The 21,827-nt window shown below is 39.3% G+C and overlaps 1 protein-coding gene across 1 annotated transcript in view; it reads right to left on the bottom strand.

Moving 5' to 3' along the window:
* Positions 1-19,888, bottom strand: part of LOC132559145 (somatomedin-B and thrombospondin type-1 domain-containing protein-like) — a 58,485-nt gene extending 38,597 nt beyond the window's left edge. Inside the window, exon 1 of the mRNA XM_060223754.1 lies at positions 19,223-19,888. Within this exon, the coding sequence (XP_060079737.1) occupies positions 19,223-19,463 (241 nt within the window). The 5' untranslated portion in view covers positions 19,464-19,888. The remainder of the gene's footprint in view (positions 1-19,222) is intronic.
* Positions 19,889-21,827: the final 1,939 nt, after the last annotated feature.

Below are 21,827 nucleotides of genomic sequence, written 5' to 3' on the forward strand. Positions count from 1 at the left end.
ACCATTATCACTGGTCACCTCTCACAATGACCACCTGCTACAGAGGAACTGGTCAACACCATGTTGATACAAGATATGGTGTAGACAATGTGTGTACTAGGCTGGTCTGAATTTCACTAGTTACCAGATGGTCTAATGTGAAGATTTTTAACCAGCTTTCATACATCTTCAGCAGTGTTGGTATTTTGTACATACAGCCAAGTGTGACATATCAGTAAGTTTTCAGAATTAGTAGCAAAATTTCTGAAACTTTAAGAAACAAATTTATTACAACAGGTTTACCTGAGTATGAACAGCAACAAACATCACACATAAAAGAACAAACAGTGAAGTATGTTTTAAAGCATTAACTAATAGGGAGCACTTTCCGGCCCACTAAACAACCCTTCAGGTATTTCCACCTGAATGCCTTTCTGTGGTAAAAACCTCTGATATGACCTTCCAAAAAATAATTCTAAATATTTAGGTTTGGTCTGACAATTAAAGAATTAATTTTGGTTGAATGAAAAATAATAACCCTTCCTTGTAAGTCAGCGTCTCCTTGTTATGTCAAATTTTATTACGCTTGATCCTGACACATTGCAAAGAAGAAAAAAAGTGAAGTGATGAGAAATGTCTTTCTGCAATGACATTACATGTCTGATGGTTAGCTAAGATTGATCACAACTAAATCCTGTTCAATTTGAGAAAAGCAGTAAATGGTGTGTTGTGAATAAGGAGCAGGGTGGCCATGTCACTTTCTAGGAGTGGCTTGAAATCACCTCTCAACAACATTTGTCATTTTACACTTGCTCTGAAATATCATAATATGCAGGAAGTTAAACTACCCACTATCACAAAAGTGATTGCTATTCCCCAACAGTGAAGAGAAGTGCTGGTGTTTACAAGCTGTCTCAGGTGGCTGGACTGAACAAGGGCATAAGAAACCACAGTCCACATAAAGCAGTCAAGGGGGTCAGGGGACTGGATAGGGACACATACAGCAGTCAAGGGGGTAAGGGGACTGGATAGGGACACATACAGCAGTCAAGGGGGTAAGGGGACTGGGCAGGGACACATACAGCAGTCAAGGGGGTAGTTGGACTGGACAAGGACACATACAGCAGTCTAGGGGGTAAGGGGACTGGGCAGGGACACATACAGCAGTCTAGGGGGTAGATGGACTGGATAGGGACACATACAGCAGTCCAGGGGGTAAGGGGACTGGAAAGGGACACATACAGCAGTCTAGGTGGTAGATGGACTGGACAGGGACACATACAGCAGTCTAGGTGGTAGATGGACTGGACAGGGACACATACAGCAGTCAAGGGGGTAGAGGGACTGGGCAGGGACACATACAGCAGTCTAGGGGGTAGATGGACTGGATAGGGACACATACAGCAGTCCAGGGGGTAGGGACTGGGGGACACATACAGCAGAGGGACTGGACAGGGACACATACAGCAGTCCAGGGGGTAAGGGGACTGGACAGGGACACATACAGCAGTCCAGGGGATAATGGGACTGGACAGGGACACATACAGCAGTCCAGGGGTAAGGGGACTGGACAAGGACACATACAGCAGTCTAGGTGGTAGATGGACTGGACAGGGACACATACAGCAGTCCAGGGGGTAGAGGGACTGGACAGGGACATATACAGCAGTCCAGGGGGTAAGGGGACTGGACAGGGACACATACAGCAGTCCAGGGGATAATGGGACTGGACAGGGACACATACAGCAGTCCAGGGGTAAGGGGACTGGACAAGGACACATACAGCAGTCTGGACAGGGACACATACAGCACAGGGGTAAGGGGGACTGGACAGGGACACATACAGCAGTCCAGGGGGTAAGGGGACTGGACAGGGACACATACAGCAGTCCAGGGGATAAGGGGACTGGACAGGGACACATACAGCAGTCCAGGGGGTAAGGGGACTGGACAAGGACACATACAGCAGTCTAGGGGGTAAGGGGACTGGACAGGGACACATACAGCAGTCCAGGGGGTAAGGGGACTGGACAGGGACACATACAGCAGTCCAGGGGATAGAGGGACTTGACAGGGACACATACTGCAGTCCAGGAGATAGAGGGACTTGATAGGGACACATACAGCAGTCCAAGGTGGGGGATGGTCAGTCTGGATTGGGACACAGCTTTCTTACTTAGGGGAACTGGACAGGCAGGTTACAGATATTAAACAAAGAGCAGTTAGGCAGGTGAGGTAAAAAGTTGAGACCTGCTACACTAGGGAAGTCTATAGAGAATTGTGTTCTGTCTTACATCAGTGAAAGCAGTAACTTTTCACACCATCTCTTCCAGCTTTTAAACTGAACATGTTGATCATTTTCAAACAATCTATTTTATCTAAACATGTATTAATTAAATTTGCAGAGACTAGAAATATATTACTGAATTCAAAGTACAGTCATCACTATTTCTGGGTACATTTCTCTCATATTACAACATTCAACAGATTCAGTTGATGTTACAAATAAACATTAAAAACATCAATTACATTTCTATAGTAATGTTCAGGAGAGTGTGAGTTGAAACTTCATTATAGCCATGTCAAGCAAAGAATTCAAAAGAACCCCGTGTTTTCAGCAATAGATCATTAAAAAAAATTTAGGAACCAATTGAGTGTGAAAATGATACCCTATAACACCTAGATATTACAGGAAAGAGATATGTGGGCCTGTATACTACACACAAGAGGTATGTGGGCCTGTATACTACAGACAAGAGATATGTGGGCCTGTATACTACAGACAAGAGGTATGTGGGCCTGTATACTACACACAAGAGGTATGTGGGCCTGTATACTACACACAAGAGGTATGTGGGCCTGTATACTACACACAAGAGGTATGTGGGCCTATATACTACACACAAGAGGTATGTGGGCCTGTATACTACAGACAAGAGGTATGTGGGCCTGTATACTACACACAAGAGGTATGTGGGCCTGTATACTACAGACAAGAGATATGTGGGCCTGTATACTACACACAAGAGGTATGTGGGCCTGTATACTACAGACAAGAGGTATGTGGGCCTGTATACTACAGACAAGAGGTATGTGGGACTGTATACTACAGACAAGAGGTATGTGGGCCTGTATACTACAGACAAGAGGTATGTGGGCCTGTATACTACAGACAAGAGGTATGTGGGCCTGTATACTACACACAAGAGGTATGTGGGCCTGTATACTACAGACAAGAGATATGTGGGCCTGTATACTACAGACAAGAGGTATGTGGGCCTGTATACTACAGACAAGAAGTGTGTGGGTCTGTACTGTAACAAGATTCATGGGTGAAGTAAATAATTACCATGGTTACAGTATTGCCAAAAATTGCCATGGTAACCGAGGAGGAGACTGACCTTGCATCAGACCAACGACCACATGAGACTCTTTCATACTTTCAAATCTACCGGTGTATCATTATTATACTGTGTAGCTCAGTCCTGTCACTGGGCCCTGACATAGTCACACTTGTATTATACTGTGTAGCTCAGTCCTGTCACTGGGCCCTGACATAGTCACACCTGTATTATACTGTGTAGCTCAGTCCTGTCACTGGGCCCTGACACAGTCACACCTGTATTATACTGTGTAGCTCAGTCCTGTCACTGGGCCCTGACATAGTCACACCTGTATTATACTGTGTAGCTCAGTCCTGTCACTGGGCCCTGACATAGTCACACCTGTATTATACTGTGTAGCTCAGTCCTGTCACTGGGCCCTGACATAGTCACACCTGTATTATACTGTGTAGCTCAGTCCTGTCACTGGGCCCTGACATAGTCACACTTGTATTATACTGTGTAGCTCAGTCCTGTCACTGGGCCCTGACATAGTGACACCAGTATTATACTGTTTAGCTCAGTCCTGTCACTGGGCCCTGACATAGTCACACCTGTATTATACTGTGTAGTTCAGTCCTGTCACTGGGCCCTGACATAGTCACACCTGTATTATACTGTGTAGCTCAGTCCTGTCACTGGGTCCTGACAAAGTCACACATGTATTATACTGTGTAGCTCAGTCCTGTCACAGGGCCCCGACATAGTCACACCTGTATTACACTTTGTAGCTCAGTCCTGTCAGTCACTGGTCACTCTAACACCTGTATTGCCTTAGGAGTGTCCAGTATAACACCTTGACCTTATGTCTACATGACTGATTCTACCAAAATACAATCATGCCTCAGGTACAGAGTGTGACCTACCAGGTAAGTGGACCATGATGGTCATTTTGACCTTCAAAAACACTGCCAGGTAACAAGAAGCACAATCTACAAGAGACACTGAGTTAATTTACCAATGTTTAAGGAGCACCCAAGGCTAGAATGTTTACATTTCATGATTTAATCAACATTTTCTTTCAAAGATGTGTTTCACAGAGATGGCAGCTTCATCTGGACATAAATAGTCTTGTGTGATATGAGGGGACGATGGTCAGGGGAGTTTGTCAGGACATAAACTGTTGTGTGTGATATGAGGGGACAATGGTCAGGGGAGTTTGTCTGGACATAAACTGTCTTGTGTGATATGAGGGGACGATAGTCAGGGGAGTTTGTCTGGACATGAACTGTCTTGTGTGATATGAGGGGACAATGGTCAGGGGAGTTTGTCTGAGGGGATGATGGTCAGGGGAGTTTGTCTGGACATGAACTGTCTTGTGTGATATGAGGGGACAATGGTCAGGGGAGTTTGTCTGAGGGGATGATGGTCAGGGGAGTTTGTCTGGACATAAACTGTCTTGTGTGATATGAGGGGACAATGGTCAGGGGAGTTTGTCTGGACATGAACTGTCTTGTGTGATATGAGGGGACGATGGTCAGGGGAGTTTGTCTGAGGGGACAATGGTCAGGGGAGTTTGTCTGGACATAAACTGTCTTGTGTGATATGAGGGGACAATGGTCAGGGGAGTTTGTCTGGACATGAACTGTCTTGTGTGATATGAGGGGACAATGGTCAGGGGAGTTTGTCTGAGGGGATGTTGGTCAGGGGAGTTTGTCTGAGGGAATGGTCAGGGGAGTTTGTCTGGACATGAACTGTCTTGTGTGATATGAGGGGACAATGGTCAGGGGAGTTTGTCTGAGGGGATGATGGTCAGGGGAGTTTGTCTGGACATAAACTGTTGTGTGTGATATGAGGGGATGATGGTCAGGGGAGTTTGTCTGGACATAAACTGTCTTGTGTGATATGAGGGGACAATGGTCAGGGGAGTTTGTCTGGACATGAACTGTCTTGTGTGATATGAGGGGACGATGGTCAGGGGAGTTTGTCTGAGGGGACAATGGTCAGGGGAGTTTGTCTGGACATAAACTGTCTTGTGTGATATGAGGGGACAATGGTCAGGGGAGTTTGTCTGAGGGGATGATGGTCAGGGGAGTTTGTCTGGACATGAACTGTCTTGTGTGATATGAGGGGACGATGGTCAGGGGAGTTTGTCTGAGGGGATGATGGTCAGGGGAGTTTGTCTGGACATAAACTGTTGTGTGTGATATGAGGGGACAATGGTCAGGGGAGTTTGTCTGAGGGGACAATGGTCAGGGGAGTTTGTCTGGACATGAACTGTCTTGTGTGATATGAGGGGACGATGGTCAGAAATTTTGGTTTGGGTATGATTTTACCACACAATATAACAACTGTACTACACTACCACACAATATAACAACTGTACCACACTACCACACAATATAACAACTGTACCACACTACCACACAATATAACTGTACTACACTACCACACAATATAACAACTGTATCACACTACCACACAATATAACTATACTACACTACCACACATTATAACAACTGTACTACACTACCACACAATATAACTATACTACACTACCACACAATATAACAACTGTACTACACTACCACACAATATAACAACTGTACTACACTACCACACAATATAACTATACTACACTACCACACAATATAACAACTGTACTACACTACCACACAATATAACAACTGTACTACACTACCACACAATATAACAACTGTACTACACTACCACACAATATAACAACTGTACCACACTACCACACAATATAACAACTGTACTACACTACCACACAATATAACAACTGTATCACACTACCACACAATATAACAACTGTACTACACTACCACACAATATAACAACTGTACTACACTACCACACAATATAACAACTGTACTACACTACCACACAATATAACAACTGTACTACACTACCACACAATATAACAACTGTACTACACTACCACACAATATAACAACTGTACTACCACACACACTACCACACACAATACTACACTACCACACAACTATACTACACACTACCACACAATATAACAACTGTACTACACTACCACACAATATAACAACTGTACTACACTACCACACAATATAACAACTACTACACTACCACACAATATAACTATACTACACTACCACACAATATAACAACTGTATCACACTACCACACAATATAACAACTGTACCACACTACCACACAATATAACTATACTACACTACCACACAATATAACAACTGTACTACACTACCACACAATATAACAACTGTACTACAGTACCACACAATATAACAACTGTATACCACACAATATAACAACTGTATCACACTACCACACAATATAACAACTGTATCACACTACCACACAATATAACAACTGTACTACACTACCACACAATATAACAACTGTACTACACTACCACACAATATAACAACTGTACTACACTACCACACAATATAACAACTGTACTACACTACCACACAATATAACAACTGTATCACACTACCACACAATATAACTGTACTACACTACCACACAATATAACAACTGTATCACACTACCACACAATATAACAACTGTACCACACTACCACACAATATAACAACTGTACTACACTACCACACAATATAACAACTGTACTACACTACCACACAATATAACAACTGTACTACACTACCACACAATATAACAACTGTACTACACTACCACACAATAAAACAACTGTACTACACTACCACACACAATATAACCAACAATATATACTACACTACCACACAATATAACAACTGTACTACACTACCACACAATATAACAACTGTACTACACTACCACACAATATAACAACTGTACTACACTACCACACAATATAACAACTGTACTACACTACCACACAATATAACAACTGTACTACACTACCACACAATATAACAACTGTACTACACTACCACACAATATAACAACTGTACTACACTACCACACAATATAACAACTGTACCACACTACCACACAATATAACAACTGTACTACACTACCACACAATATAACAACTGTACTACACTACCACACAATATAACTATACTACACTACCACACAATATAACAACTGTACTACACTACCACACAATATAACAACTGTACTACACTACCACACAATATAACAACTGTACTACACTACCACACAATATAACAACTGTACTACACTACCACACAATATAACTATACTACACTACCACACAATATAACAACTGTATCACACTACCACACAATATAACAACTATACCACACTACTACACTACCACACAATATAACAACTGTACTACACTACCACACAATATAACAACTATACTACACTACCACACAATATAACAACTGTACTACACTACCACACAATATAACAACTGTACTACACTACCACACAATATAACAACTGTACTACACTACCACACAATATAACATTACCACACAATATAACTATACTACACTACCACACAATATAACTGTACTACACTACCACACAATATAACAACTGTACTACACTACCACACAATATAACAACTATATCACACTACCACACAATATAACAACTGTACTACACTACCACACAATATAAACTACACTACCACACAATATACAACTGTACTACACTACCACACACTACACAATATAACAACTGTACTACACTACCACACAATATAACACACAATATGTGTACTACACTACCACACAATATAACAACTGTACTACACTACCACACAATATAACAACTGTACTACACTACCACACAATATAACAACTGTACTACACTACCACACAATATAACAACTGTACTACACTACCACACAATATAACAACTGTACTACACTACCACACAATATAACAACTGTATCACACTACCACACAATATAACAACTGTACCACACTACCACACAATATAACAACTGTATCACACTACCACACAATATAACTGTACTACACTACCACACAATATAACAACTGTACTACACTACCACACAATATAACAACTTTACTACACTACCACACAATATAACAACTGTACTACACTACCACACAATATAACAACTGTACTACACTACCACACAATATAACAACTGTACTACACTACCACACAATATAACAACTGTACTACACTACCACACAATATAACAACTGTACTACACTACCACACAATATAACAACTGTACTACACTACACAATATAACTGTACTACACACACACAATATAACAACTGTACTACACTACCACACAATATAACAACTGTACTACACTACCACACAATATAACAACTACACTACCACACACTACCACACAATATAACAACTGTACTACACTACCACACAATATAACAACTGTACTACACTACCACACAATATAACAACTGTACTACACTACCACACAATATAACAACTGTACTACACTACCACACAATATAACTAAACTACACTACCACACAATATAACAACTGTACTACACTACCACACAATATAACAACTGTACTACACTACCACACAATATAACTATACTACACTACCACACAATATAACAACTGTACCACACTACCACACAATATAACTATACTACACTACCACACAATATAACAACTGTACTACACTACCACACAATATAACTATACTACACTACCACACAATATAACAACTGTACTACACTACCACACAATATAACAACTGTATCACACTACCACACAATATAACAACTGTACTACACTACCACACAATATAACAACTGTACTACACTACCACACAATATAACAACTGTACTACACTACCACACAATATAACAACTGTACTACACTACCACACAATATAACAACTGTACTACACTACCACACAATATAACAACTGTACTACACTACCACACAATATAACTATACTACACTACCACACAATATAACTATACTACACTACCACACAATATAACAACTGTACTACACTACCACACAATATAACAACTGTATCACACTACCACACAATATAACAACTGTACTACACTACCACACAATATAACACAACTGTACTACACTACCACACAATATAACAACTGTACTACACTACCACACAATATAACAACTGTACTACACTACCACACAATATAACAACTGTATCACACTACCACACAATATAACAACTGTATCACACTACCACACAATATAACAACTGTACTACACTACCACACAATATAACAACTGTACTACACTACCACACAATATAACAACTGTATCACACTACCACACAATATAACAACTGTACTACACTACCACACAATATAACAACTGTACTACACTACCACACAATATAACAACTGTACTACACTACCACACAATATAACAACTGTACTACACTACCACACAATATAACAACTGTACTACACTACCACACAATATAACAACTGTACCACACTACCACACAATATAACAACTGTACTACACTACCACACAATATAACAACTGTACTACACTACCACACAATATAACAACTGTACTACACTACCACACAATATAACAACTGTATCACACTACCACACAATATAACAACTGTACTACACTACCACACAATATAACAACTGTACTACACTACCACACAATATAACTATACTACACTACCACACAATATAACAACTGTACTACACTACCACACAATATAACAACTGTACTACACTACCACACAATATAACTATACTACACTACCACACAATATAACTATACTACACTACCACACAATATAACAACTGTACTACACTACCACACAATATAACAACTGTACTACACTACCACACAATATAACAACTGTACTACACTACCACACAATATAACACACTACCACACAATATACTACACTACCACACAATATACTACACTACCACACAATATAACAACTGTACTACACTACCACACAATATAACAACTGTACACTACCACACAATATAACTACACTACCACACAATATAACAACTGTACTACACTACCACACAATATAACAATATAACAACTGTACTACACTACCACACAATATAACAACTGTATCACACTACCACACAATATAACAACTGTACTACACTACCACACAATATAACAACTGTACTACACTACCACACAATATAACAACTGTACCACACTACCACACAATATAACAACTGTACTACACTACCACACAATATAACAACTGTACCACACTACCACACAATATAACAACTGTACTACACTACCACACAATATAACAACTGTACTACACTACCACACAATATAACTATACTACACTACCACACAATATAACAACTGTACTACAATATCACACAATATAACAACTCTTACTCTCCAATCAAACTCATTTTCTGCTGTTTTATAATGACCTGCCAAGAGTGTAGTAAATAACCAGCAATCCTCATGGTCTACATGTCCTGATTTTGGCTCCTTCAACCCAGGTACTTATACAAGTACATCTGACTCACATTTTTGAAATTAAGTGTATATATTCAAAATGTATATGTTTAAGATTTTTACCCATACTGTCTTCCTGCCAACTGCAATTTCATTTTTTCATTTGATTTTATCACATTTTACAGAATGATATGGTATATATATAAAAGTCATAACCTTCTATTGTTACAATTGTAGAAGTTTTAAAACTAGACAGAATACACCATCTTTGGTTATATTTTCCTGGGGCCCATATTTCATCATAACTTGTTCTGGACAGATGTTTTCATTGTTCTGGACAGACGTTTTCATCATAACTTGTTCTGGACAGACGTTTTCATCATAACTTGTTCTGGACAGACGTTTTCATCATAACTTGTACTGGACAGACGTTTTCATCATAACTTGTACTGGACAGACGTTTTCATCATAACTTGTTCTGGACAGACGTTTTCATCATAACTTGTTCTGGACAGACGTTTTCATCATAACTTGTTCTGGACAGACGTTTTCATCATAACTTGTTCTGGACAGACGTTTTCATCATAACTTGTTCTGGACAGACGTTTTCATCATAACTTGTTCTGGACAGACGTTTTCATCATAACTTGTTCTGGACAGACGTTTTCATTATAACTTGTTCTGGACCAACAACAAGACAGATACACTGACTGACAACAAGACAGATACACTGACCGACAACAAGACAGACACACTGACTGACAAAAAGACAGACACACTGACTGACAACTAGACAGATACACTGACTGACAACAAGACAGACACACTAACTGACAACAAGACAGACACACTGACTAACAACAAGACAGACACACTAACTGACAACAAGACAGACACACTGACTAACAACAAGACAGACACACTGACCAACAAGGAAAATATTGACTGACCCTATATCAAAGGTCAGCTAAATGTATGGAGTTGATACTGCACGGTTAATCCATCTCGAATGTTCAACTTTAATACAAAATAAGAACATCATTGTTTCATTCAATGTCAGTAAAGATTTTTAAAACTATAATACAGGTGAGCATTTACCTGTATCAGTCTAGTTGAGATTATTAAAGGAGAGGCTTGTCTATCTCAGTCAACCTCTTATGTGGCATTACAAACAGATATACAGGTGCACACCTGTAAGTCTTTTTTTTTAATTTCCCTGATAAATTTTACTTGAAAAATACTTTTTATTTTGTGTATAATATTTCATAGTTAAACTTATGCTATCTGTAAATGGTTTTTTTCTGTAGATTTTCCTATAAAGAAGTTCACTATAAATGGCGTGTTTCCAAATAGTAAATCACCTTTATCCGAGAAGACAGTGGCGCTATTGTGTCCAATTTTTACTTACATACCAGATCAAATTCTCTACCGTTCAATCACTACAACTTGATGTTCAGATAAAATTAGGTCAAGATTAAATCACTCCTTTGAAATAAACAATCGTTCATTATTTATGATTTTTCTGTGTGCTTTTTTTCTGTGTGAATGATGTTAGGTCCTACAGGTACAAAAACTAACCCATTTTTCACTGAAATAAAATATTGCTGAGTTGTGAAATTGGATTTTGTATTGGGTGAATACAACCTCCCCATATGAAAGGGTAATTTTTGTTAGCTAGTTCAGTGCCCATCAGGCTATTGTCGTTTGGGACACTTCACTGAGAAAAGTTGTATAAAAGTGTTGTGAAAGGATTTCCACATAATAAACCATGATAGCACTACCATAACAGAACTATATAAACTCAACACAGGGACTACCACACAACCTACCTCAGGATACACTCAACACAGGGACTACCACACAGCCTACCTCAGGATACACTCAACACAGGGACTACCACACAGCCTACCTCAGGATACACTCAACACAGGGACTACCACACACAACCTACCTCAGGATACACTCAACACAGGGACTACCACAAAAGCCTACCTCAGGATACACTCAACACAGGGACTACCACACACAACCTACCTCAGGATACACTCAACACAGGGACTACCACACACAACCTACCTCAAAATAAACAAAAAAAAGCAGAATATCAGGGGAGAGACATTTTCATGGAAGAAGATACACAAAGCTCCCGCTTTTTAGATGAAATAACAGACATAACTGAGCCATTATTATACAGCTACTTGCTGTGCTGAACCAGTAGTAGCTGTATCTGTAGCTGATGCTGAATGAAATAGATGTGTGAGAAGAAATGTGAGGAATGAACAACTCTTGTAATGAAACTTGAAGCCAACCATAAGTATCATGTTCTGCTATATGCTCTACATTACATGCTGTCTTACCTTAAATTTAGTAGGTGGACTAATGAAATAGCAAAATTCCTCAATCCATAACAAGGTATATCTTTGTATGAAATATACAGTGAATTTTTCGCTCTGTGGGAAGAGTGATGACTTATCATGCTGGAGACAAACGTATCCATTCCAGTCAAGGTTCTCAGCCATGAAACATGCTTCTTCAAATTGGTGACAAGAAACTATTGTATTTCTCGACACTTTGTACAAGTCACACTGACACATCAGCTTGGTGACAAGAAACTATTGTATTTCTCGACACTTTGTACAAGCTACACTGACCTGTCAGCTTGGTGACAAGAAACTATTGTATTTCTCGACACTTTGTACAAGTCACACTGACCTGTCAGCTTGGTGACAAGAAACTATTGTATTTCTCGACACTTTGTACAAGTCACACTGACCTGTCAGCTTGGTGACAGAGACTGTTATTAACACTTTGTACAAGCTACACTGACACATCAGCTTGGTGACAGAGACTGTATTTAATACTTTGTACAAGTCACACTGACCTGTCAGCCTGGTGACAGAGACTGTATTTAACACTTTGTACAAGTCACACTGACCTGTCAGCTTGGTGACTGAGACTGTACTTAACACTTTGTACAAGCTACACTGACACATCAGTTTGGTGACAGAGACTGTATTTAACACTTTGTACAAGTCACACTGACCTGTCAGCCTGGTGACAGAGACTGTATATAACACTTTGTACAAGTCACACTGACCTGTCAGCCTGGAGACAGAGACTGTATATAACACTTTGTACAAGTCACACTGACCTGTCAGCCTGGTGACAGAGACTGTATATAACACTTTGTACAAGTCACACTGACCTATCAGCCTGGTGACAGAGACTGTATATAACACTTTGTACAAGTCACACTGACCTATCAGCCTGGTGACAGAGACTGTATATAACACTTTGTACAAGTCACACTGACCTATCAGCCTGGTGACAGAGACTGTATATAACACTTTGTACAAGTCACACTGACCTATCAGCCTGGTGACAGTGACTGTATATAACACTTTGTACAAGTCACACTGACCTGTCAGTTTGGTGACAGATACTGTATATAACACTTTGTACAAGTCACACTGACCTGTCAGCCTGGTGACAGATACTGTATTTAACACTTTGTACAAGTCACACTGACCTATCAGCCTGGTGACAGAGACTGTATTTAACACTTTGTACAAGTCCCACTGACCTATCAGCCTGGTGACAGAGACTGTATTTAACACTTTGTACAAGTCACACTGACCTGTCAGCCTGGTGACAGAGACTGTATTTAACACTTTGTACAAGTCACACTGACCTGTCAGCCTGGTGACAGAGACTGTATTTAACACTTTGTACAAGTCACACTGACCTGTCAGCTTGGTGACAGAGACTGTATTTAACACTTTGTACAAGTCACACTGACCTGTCAGCCTGGTGACAGAGACTGTATTTAACACTTTGTACAAGTCACACTGACCTGTCAGCTTGGTGACAGATACTGTATTTAACACTTTGTACAAGTCACACTGACCTGTCAGCTTGGTGACAGATACTGTATATAACACTTTGTACAAGTCACACTGACCTGTCAGTTTGGTGACAGATACTGTATTTAACACTTTGTACAAGTCACACTGACCTATCAGCCTGGTGACAGAGACTGTATTTAACACTTTGTACAAGTCCCACTGACCTATCAGCCTGGTGACAGAGACTGTATATAACACTTTGTACAAGTCACACTGACCTGTCAGCCTGGTGACAGAGACTGTATTTAACACTTTGTACAAGTCACACTGACCTGTCAGCCTGGAGACAGAGACTGTATATAACACTTTGTACAAGTCACACTGACCTGTCAGCCTGGTGACAGAGACTGTATATAACACTTTGTACAAGTCACACTGACCTATCAGCCTGGTGACAGAGACTGTATATAACACTTTGTACAAGTCACACTGACCTATCAGCCTGGTGACAGAGACTGTATATAACACTTTGTACAAGTCACACTGACCTATCAGCCTGGTGACAGAGACTGTATATAACACTTTGTACAAGTCACACTGACCTATCAGCCTGGTGACAGAGACTGTATATAACACTTTGTACAAGTCACACTGACCTATCAGCCTGGTGACAGATACTGTATTTAACACTTTGTACAAGTCACACTGACCTGTCAGTTTGGTGACAGATACTGTATATAACACTTTGTACAAGTCACACTGACCTGTCAGCCTGGTGACAGATACTGTATTTAACACTTTGTACAAGTCACACTGACCTATCAGCCTGGTGACAGAGACTGTATTTAACACTTTGTACAAGTCCCACTGACCTATCAGCTTGGTGACAGATACTGTATATAACAACAAAATAGTTTAGAGTTCTATATTATCAAGTTGTATATTTACACATCCTGTTAATCTACTATCAAATTTACAAATTTGGTTGTGAAAACCTTGAGATCCTGGTTCTATATTTTCTGTATTTCACAAAAAGCCAGTGGATTGCAAAGTCAGGTTAACACCTGAGGATTTACAATGTAATTCCAACACAATGAAGCAGTTAATTCTTATCCATTTAAAATAATTAAGTCTGCTTTAGCCCCCTGTTGTCCAGGTGTACCTAGCTGGCCGGTTTGTATTTTATCTTTGTAAACCAACACTGTCAGTGTCCACTCTTTGAAGTCTGTCTTCTGTGTCAACAAAATAAAGTGAGAAATAGGCTTGATGATAAGATTAGCTTTGTTTATGTTGTGTAAACAGTCCAACACATCCCACATGCAAGTCCTGCCTCTATACCTCATAAATACCTACATATATATATAGGAGTGGAACATACACACATCCCACATGTAAGTCCTGCCTACCTCATAAATATATACAATGTACATTTCTGTGACAGAAACTTCAAAGGTGGATCCAGAGAGATATGGGTCGAAAGAATTTTGCAAATTTGCAATTTACAGTCAATGGAAAAAAGATTCAGCTGTTTATAGCATTAAAAACCTATTATGTTTTAATAAGAAATCTTTTTTACTGAACCAAGATCTTATCTCATCTATATAAATATCCTTTGGTGATCACAATGACCAGAGGCGAAACAAAGTAAATAAATTATCTTTTTTCATAGAACTGACATTACACTTTCAAGTTCTGAATTTGAGTCAAGAACCACAGGCTTTCAATTGTTATTAGGATTTCGTGATGAAAATGGATTGGGAACCTGATGATCTGATTTTAACAAACTATAACAAGAAAACTTATTACCAGGCCAGATAGCAAATGGAATCGTTTCCATCCATCTAAGTTAGAAATATGGCAAAATTTACACCTGGTGTGCTTTGGTTTCAGTACACCTGGTGTGCTTTGGTGTCAGTGCACGTGATGTGCTTTGGTGTCAGTGCACGTGATGTGTTTTGGTGTCAGTACACGTGATGTGTTTTGGTGTCAGTACACCTGGTGTACTTTGGTTTCAGTTCACCTGTGCTTTGGTTTCAGTACACCTGGTGTACTTTGGTTTCAGTACACGTGATGTGCTTTGGTGTCAGTACATCTGGTGTGCTTTGGTTACAGTACACCTGTGCTTTGGTTTCAGTACACCTGGTGTGCTTTGGTTTCAGTACACGTGATGTGCTTTGGTTTCAGTACACCTGTGCTTTGGTTTCAGTACACTTGTGCTTTGGTTTCAGTACACCTGGTGTGCTTTGGTGTCAGTACACCTGATGTGCTTTGGTGTCAGTACACCTGGTGTGCTTTGGTTTCATTACACCTGTGCTTTGGTTTTAGTACACCTGTGCTTTGGTTTCAGTACACCTGGTGTACTTTGGTTTCAGTACACGTGATGTGCTTTGGTTTCAGCACACCTATGCTTTGTTTCAGTACACCTGGTGTACTTTGGTTTCAGTACACGTGATGTACTTTGGTTTCAGTAAACCTGGTTTGCTTTGGTTTCAGTACACCTGGTGTGTCTTGGTGTCAGTACACCTGATGTGCTTTGGTTTCAGTACACCTGTGCTTTGGTTTCAGTACACCTGGTGTGTTTTGGTGTCAGTACACCTGATGTGCTTTGGTTTCAGTACACCTGTGCTTTGGTTCAGTACACCTGGTGTGTTTTGGTGTCAGTACACCTGGTGTGCTTTGGTTTCAGTACACCTGGTGTGCTTTGGTGTCAGTACACCTGTGCTTTGGTTTCAGTACACCTGCGCTTTGGTGTCAGTACACCTGATGTGCTTTGGTTTCAGTACACCTGTGCTTTGGTTTCAGTACACCTGGTGTGTTTTGGTGTCAGTACACCTGATGTGCTTTGGTTACAGTACACCTGTGCTTTGGTTTCAGTACACCTGCGCTTTGGTGTCAGTACACCTGATGTGCTTTGGTTTCAGTACTAGTGATGTGCTTTGGTGTCAGTACACCTGATGTGCTTTGGTTTCAGTACACCTGCGCTTTGGTGTCAGTACACCTGATGTGCTTTGGTTTCAGTACTAGTGATGTGCTTTGGTTTCAGTACTAGTGATGTGCTTTGGTTTCAGTACACCTGATGTTGTCTTTTTTAGGTTTACAACAAATCAAAATTACATATCTTTGGTTTTGATGTAGCTTATAAAGAGGTCCCTGGATGAACAGGGCAGTCCTTACGTGTGACAAAGGTGGCAATAGAATAAATATTATGTCAGAATACATCTTACTATGACACAAGGTTTCCAAAAAAAAGTCTTGGATTTCAAAACTTAGATCCTTTCATCGGGTCCAGTTTTATAAAAGACTGTATTTGAAGTTATATATGTTAACTAATCTGAGCCAGCACTGACTGAGAATCTTTTGTCTTCAAACTTCTCCTCATCTGATAGATCACACACTACTTCACATATTAAGTTTCATTAATAACTAAACAGTTCACTTCAAACACAAGCAACGCCATATTGGAGCCGTTGATTGAACAGGAGAGGGTATGAAAGTATGACATATTCTTAATAATGTTTCATCTATGTCATCTTCATATCCATCTATGTAAAGTTGGCTAATACTCTAGTGAAGCTTAGAGAGGGAGCTCGGTAACAAAATTTTGATATACTTCAGAATTCCCACCAATAAACCAAAGTCTAGATGACACTTGTATTACATTCAGCATATTTAATAACACTACAAACTCAGTTTTAAGTAGCAGGATGCGAGACGATAAAAGTAGTGTTTTATTTCTGGTCAAACTTTTATTCTAAAGGACACAATTATGATTTTCTGGAATCTGAACTGTTTGAGAACTGAGAAATGTTGAAACTCTTGGCTGGAACCCAACTTGGATAGATTTGTATACACTAAAGACAGGCAAAACTTACCCTAAGTATATATACTAGGGGAGGCTAGCTCCCCAGGGAGACTTAGTGTAGGAGCCTTCTATCTGTAGTCAGCTTACACTAGAGGAAATGTTGTACACATCTGTGAGGGTTCATTATTGGTACAGGCTCCACAGGGGGGACCACTTCTGGTCAGGGGCTCCCCACAGGCTAACCAAAATTTACACACAATTTGAGGGTTTTTTTCAAACATGGCTCCTGAACACTGAAGAGTGGAGAATTTGGACCTTAAGGAAACTTCAAATGTGATTACTATAATACATAATATTTTCAAAAGCGGGGTCCAGTTCCTCTGGTGTCTTGAATCTGACCACATTTGAAACATTTTATGAAAATATCTAACATATTTCCTAATTCTGTATCAAATACATTAAATCCAAAGAAATCATTTGTACCGTATATATATAAATCTTCCCCAGAGGAATTTGACTGAACTAAATCTGAGTCCTAATGGGTTCAGTAGTCTATGAACCAATGTATAGTTATGTTGTCGTTCCTTTAAAATACATACTTTAGATTTGCATTGAAAATCTTCATATTTCGATGACTGAGTTCAATGTTCGGTTTTTACACCATTTAATTAGTAATAATTAGATTTAAGTGGAAAATTGGACGTGACAGGATTTCCTTACTTACTTTAATTATACCCAGTCTAACGGAACCATCACATCTACAAATACTCTGATATTGACTGGGAAAAAATCATACTGATTTTACATAATAAGAACATGTTTTAATATATTATAGAATATCAACTGACCTTTATCCTTGCCGTCTTTACAATGGGATGTGTAGTCAGGACAACAGTCATTGGTTTCCTGGCAGTAACTGTCACAGTAACATCTCCTTGGAAACCGTGGGTTGCCCATAACGACGTGACATGTGATGTTTTTTCCGTCGCAACAAAAGCCAGCCTCCTTACAACCCCCGTAAGCCCCCTCGCAAAAAGACAGTGCACACAGGATCACAACCAAACACAAAATATTTACAAAGGATTCCATGTTTAACGTTTATATAAGTACTTCCGATGCTATAAGAATATGGCTGCTTTCTCTAGCGTTTCTCACTTTTTCATAAGTTTTGTTAATCCTGAAAACGCTCTATTTAGCAAAATTCACAAAGTGATGAACGAGAGAAAACCGCAACTTTTTTATTTTTTGAAATTCCACTCCGCTTTGAGACTGATAAAATCTCCGTGAGGATACACGTTCCAAACTTGCCTGCCTGGGACACGACACTGCAAACTCGGGGAGGGGGCACGGTAATTTCCTGCGTACTGGTAGCCTTCCTTCTCAACGGCCCGGCTGTCTGTCACGGAATGAGAAACCAACACGGCTCTGATCCTTCAGGGGGCGTCTCAAAGCCAAACAAGCGAACACCACACACAGCAAGTCGCTCGGTAAAACTTAACAGGCAATTAAACTTCTGCAGTCATGAACACAAAAGGGACAATTCCATTTAGTCTGTTTTGTTGGGAAAAATACTTAGATTTGTTCTAAAATTATGAGTTAAATGTACACAGAGCAGTTTTTGTTGCTTGCTAATATAGGCCAATATACGAACGTACGACGTTTAAACTGGTAAAGTGTGTATTCACGAGAGCACGTGGCTATTATATACACACCAACTTGCTCATAAATATTCATAATAACAGTGTGTCAAGGAGTTTAATCTTTTGATAAGGGAGATCAATTCTCCGATCCCTAATCCGTCCAATTACAAAGGCTAATTAAAAGAGCTTAACTAAAGTGTGACAACTCTTACAGTTGTGTGCTTTATTATAGAACAATTCTAGGTTGGATAAGGATGAATGAGAGTTTAAAAAATCCTGTTTTCTTAAGTTTACAATGAAATACAGACAAGACTGTTTTCGATCGTGTCGCAAGATTTAACAACGACTAATGGATAGCTCAATAATAATTTTAAAAAAAAACCAACAACTGTAAGAAAAAAAAGCTTTATAAAACTGAAATGAACCATAGACCGTGAGGATGATAAATAGGATTAACTGCTTTCAAGCTGTGGATAAAATAGCGAACTAGAGACAATTTTATGATAATGTTTCACAATACTGCCGCGTGACTTGATACCACACCAGTAACCCTCACTTTAGATATAGGATAACTTATGCCAGACACATTCTGTTAACTCTGGCTAATTATAACCTGTTTCCTTCTCATTTGTTGTGTTTAAAATGTGTAGTCGGTAAAGGATGTTACATTTTCGTTGTAAATCAAGAAATTCGACTCCTTACATTTGAAAAACATATTTACAATTAGGTTGATAGTAATAACTTCTTAACTGCGATTTATATCATTTCCGGACTCACGTCTTTCTTTCATCTTTTGTTTTGTTGTTTTATTTACACTAATATCATTTCCGGAAGCATGTCTCTCTTTTTATGAAATCATTTCAGAATACACGTTTTTTTTCTTTTTAGTAATATCCTTTGCGGAAGCACGTCTTTTTTTCTAATGTCACTTCCAAAAGCACGACTTTCCTTTACTAATATCATTTCCGGAACCACGTTTTTTCTTTACTAATATCATTTCCGGAACCACGTCTTTTCTTTACTAATATAATTTCCGGAAGCATGTCTTTTCTTTACTAACATCATTTCCGGAACCACGTCTTTTCTTTACTTATATCATTTCCGTTACATCGTCCTTTTTTTACTCTGATTGATATCATCGTCGGACGAGCGTTTATTCTTTACTGATACCATTTCCGGAAGCACTTTTAAAAAATACATATTTCCGGAAGCACGTCTTTTCTTTATTAATATCATTTCCAAGCGAGCGACTTTTCATTACTGCTAATGCAAAAGCATTATTTCCCTGTAATTATGTATTAAAATATTAAAACATATCTTTGTCATTGAGAAGTTGGGTGATTGTGTTCAATATTGATCAATTTCATGACCAATAACGATTACGTCCATTGTAGAAAGCCAATTTATCTTTCTCTGATTCTTGGTTTCGTATTTATTTTCTTTCCAAACATTTTCGATCATTGTGTTGGTATTCTCCGTTGCTATGTCTGAAAGAAACACTGACACCATTTATCGGAAATTAACACGAAAGCTACCACTTATCGCAAGGGGCGACGCTCCTGTTAAGGAGGTGTGAAAGTTCGGAGTGTGAACGGTGGCTGACCCTTTCATTCTGACCGTTAGGTGATTGGAAGACGAGAGATCAGAAACTACCAAAATCTTACCAATTAACCATTGTTTATGCGTAATCAATTTTAATCCTTTCACCATTGAATATATTGTCAAAAAAGGAAAATGATTGAAATGCGATAGGCTGCAGGTTAGGTTTAATGTACCAAGCCTCCTGACAAGTTTAGCATGAGACATATTTCAG

The sequence above is a fragment of the Ylistrum balloti genome, unplaced genomic scaffold (assembly GCF_031769215.1).
Source record: "Ylistrum balloti isolate Yb309-2 unplaced genomic scaffold, AGI_CSIRO_Ybal_v1 Utg370866, whole genome shotgun sequence".
Lineage (NCBI taxonomy): Eukaryota > Metazoa > Mollusca > Bivalvia > Pectinida > Pectinidae > Ylistrum > Ylistrum balloti.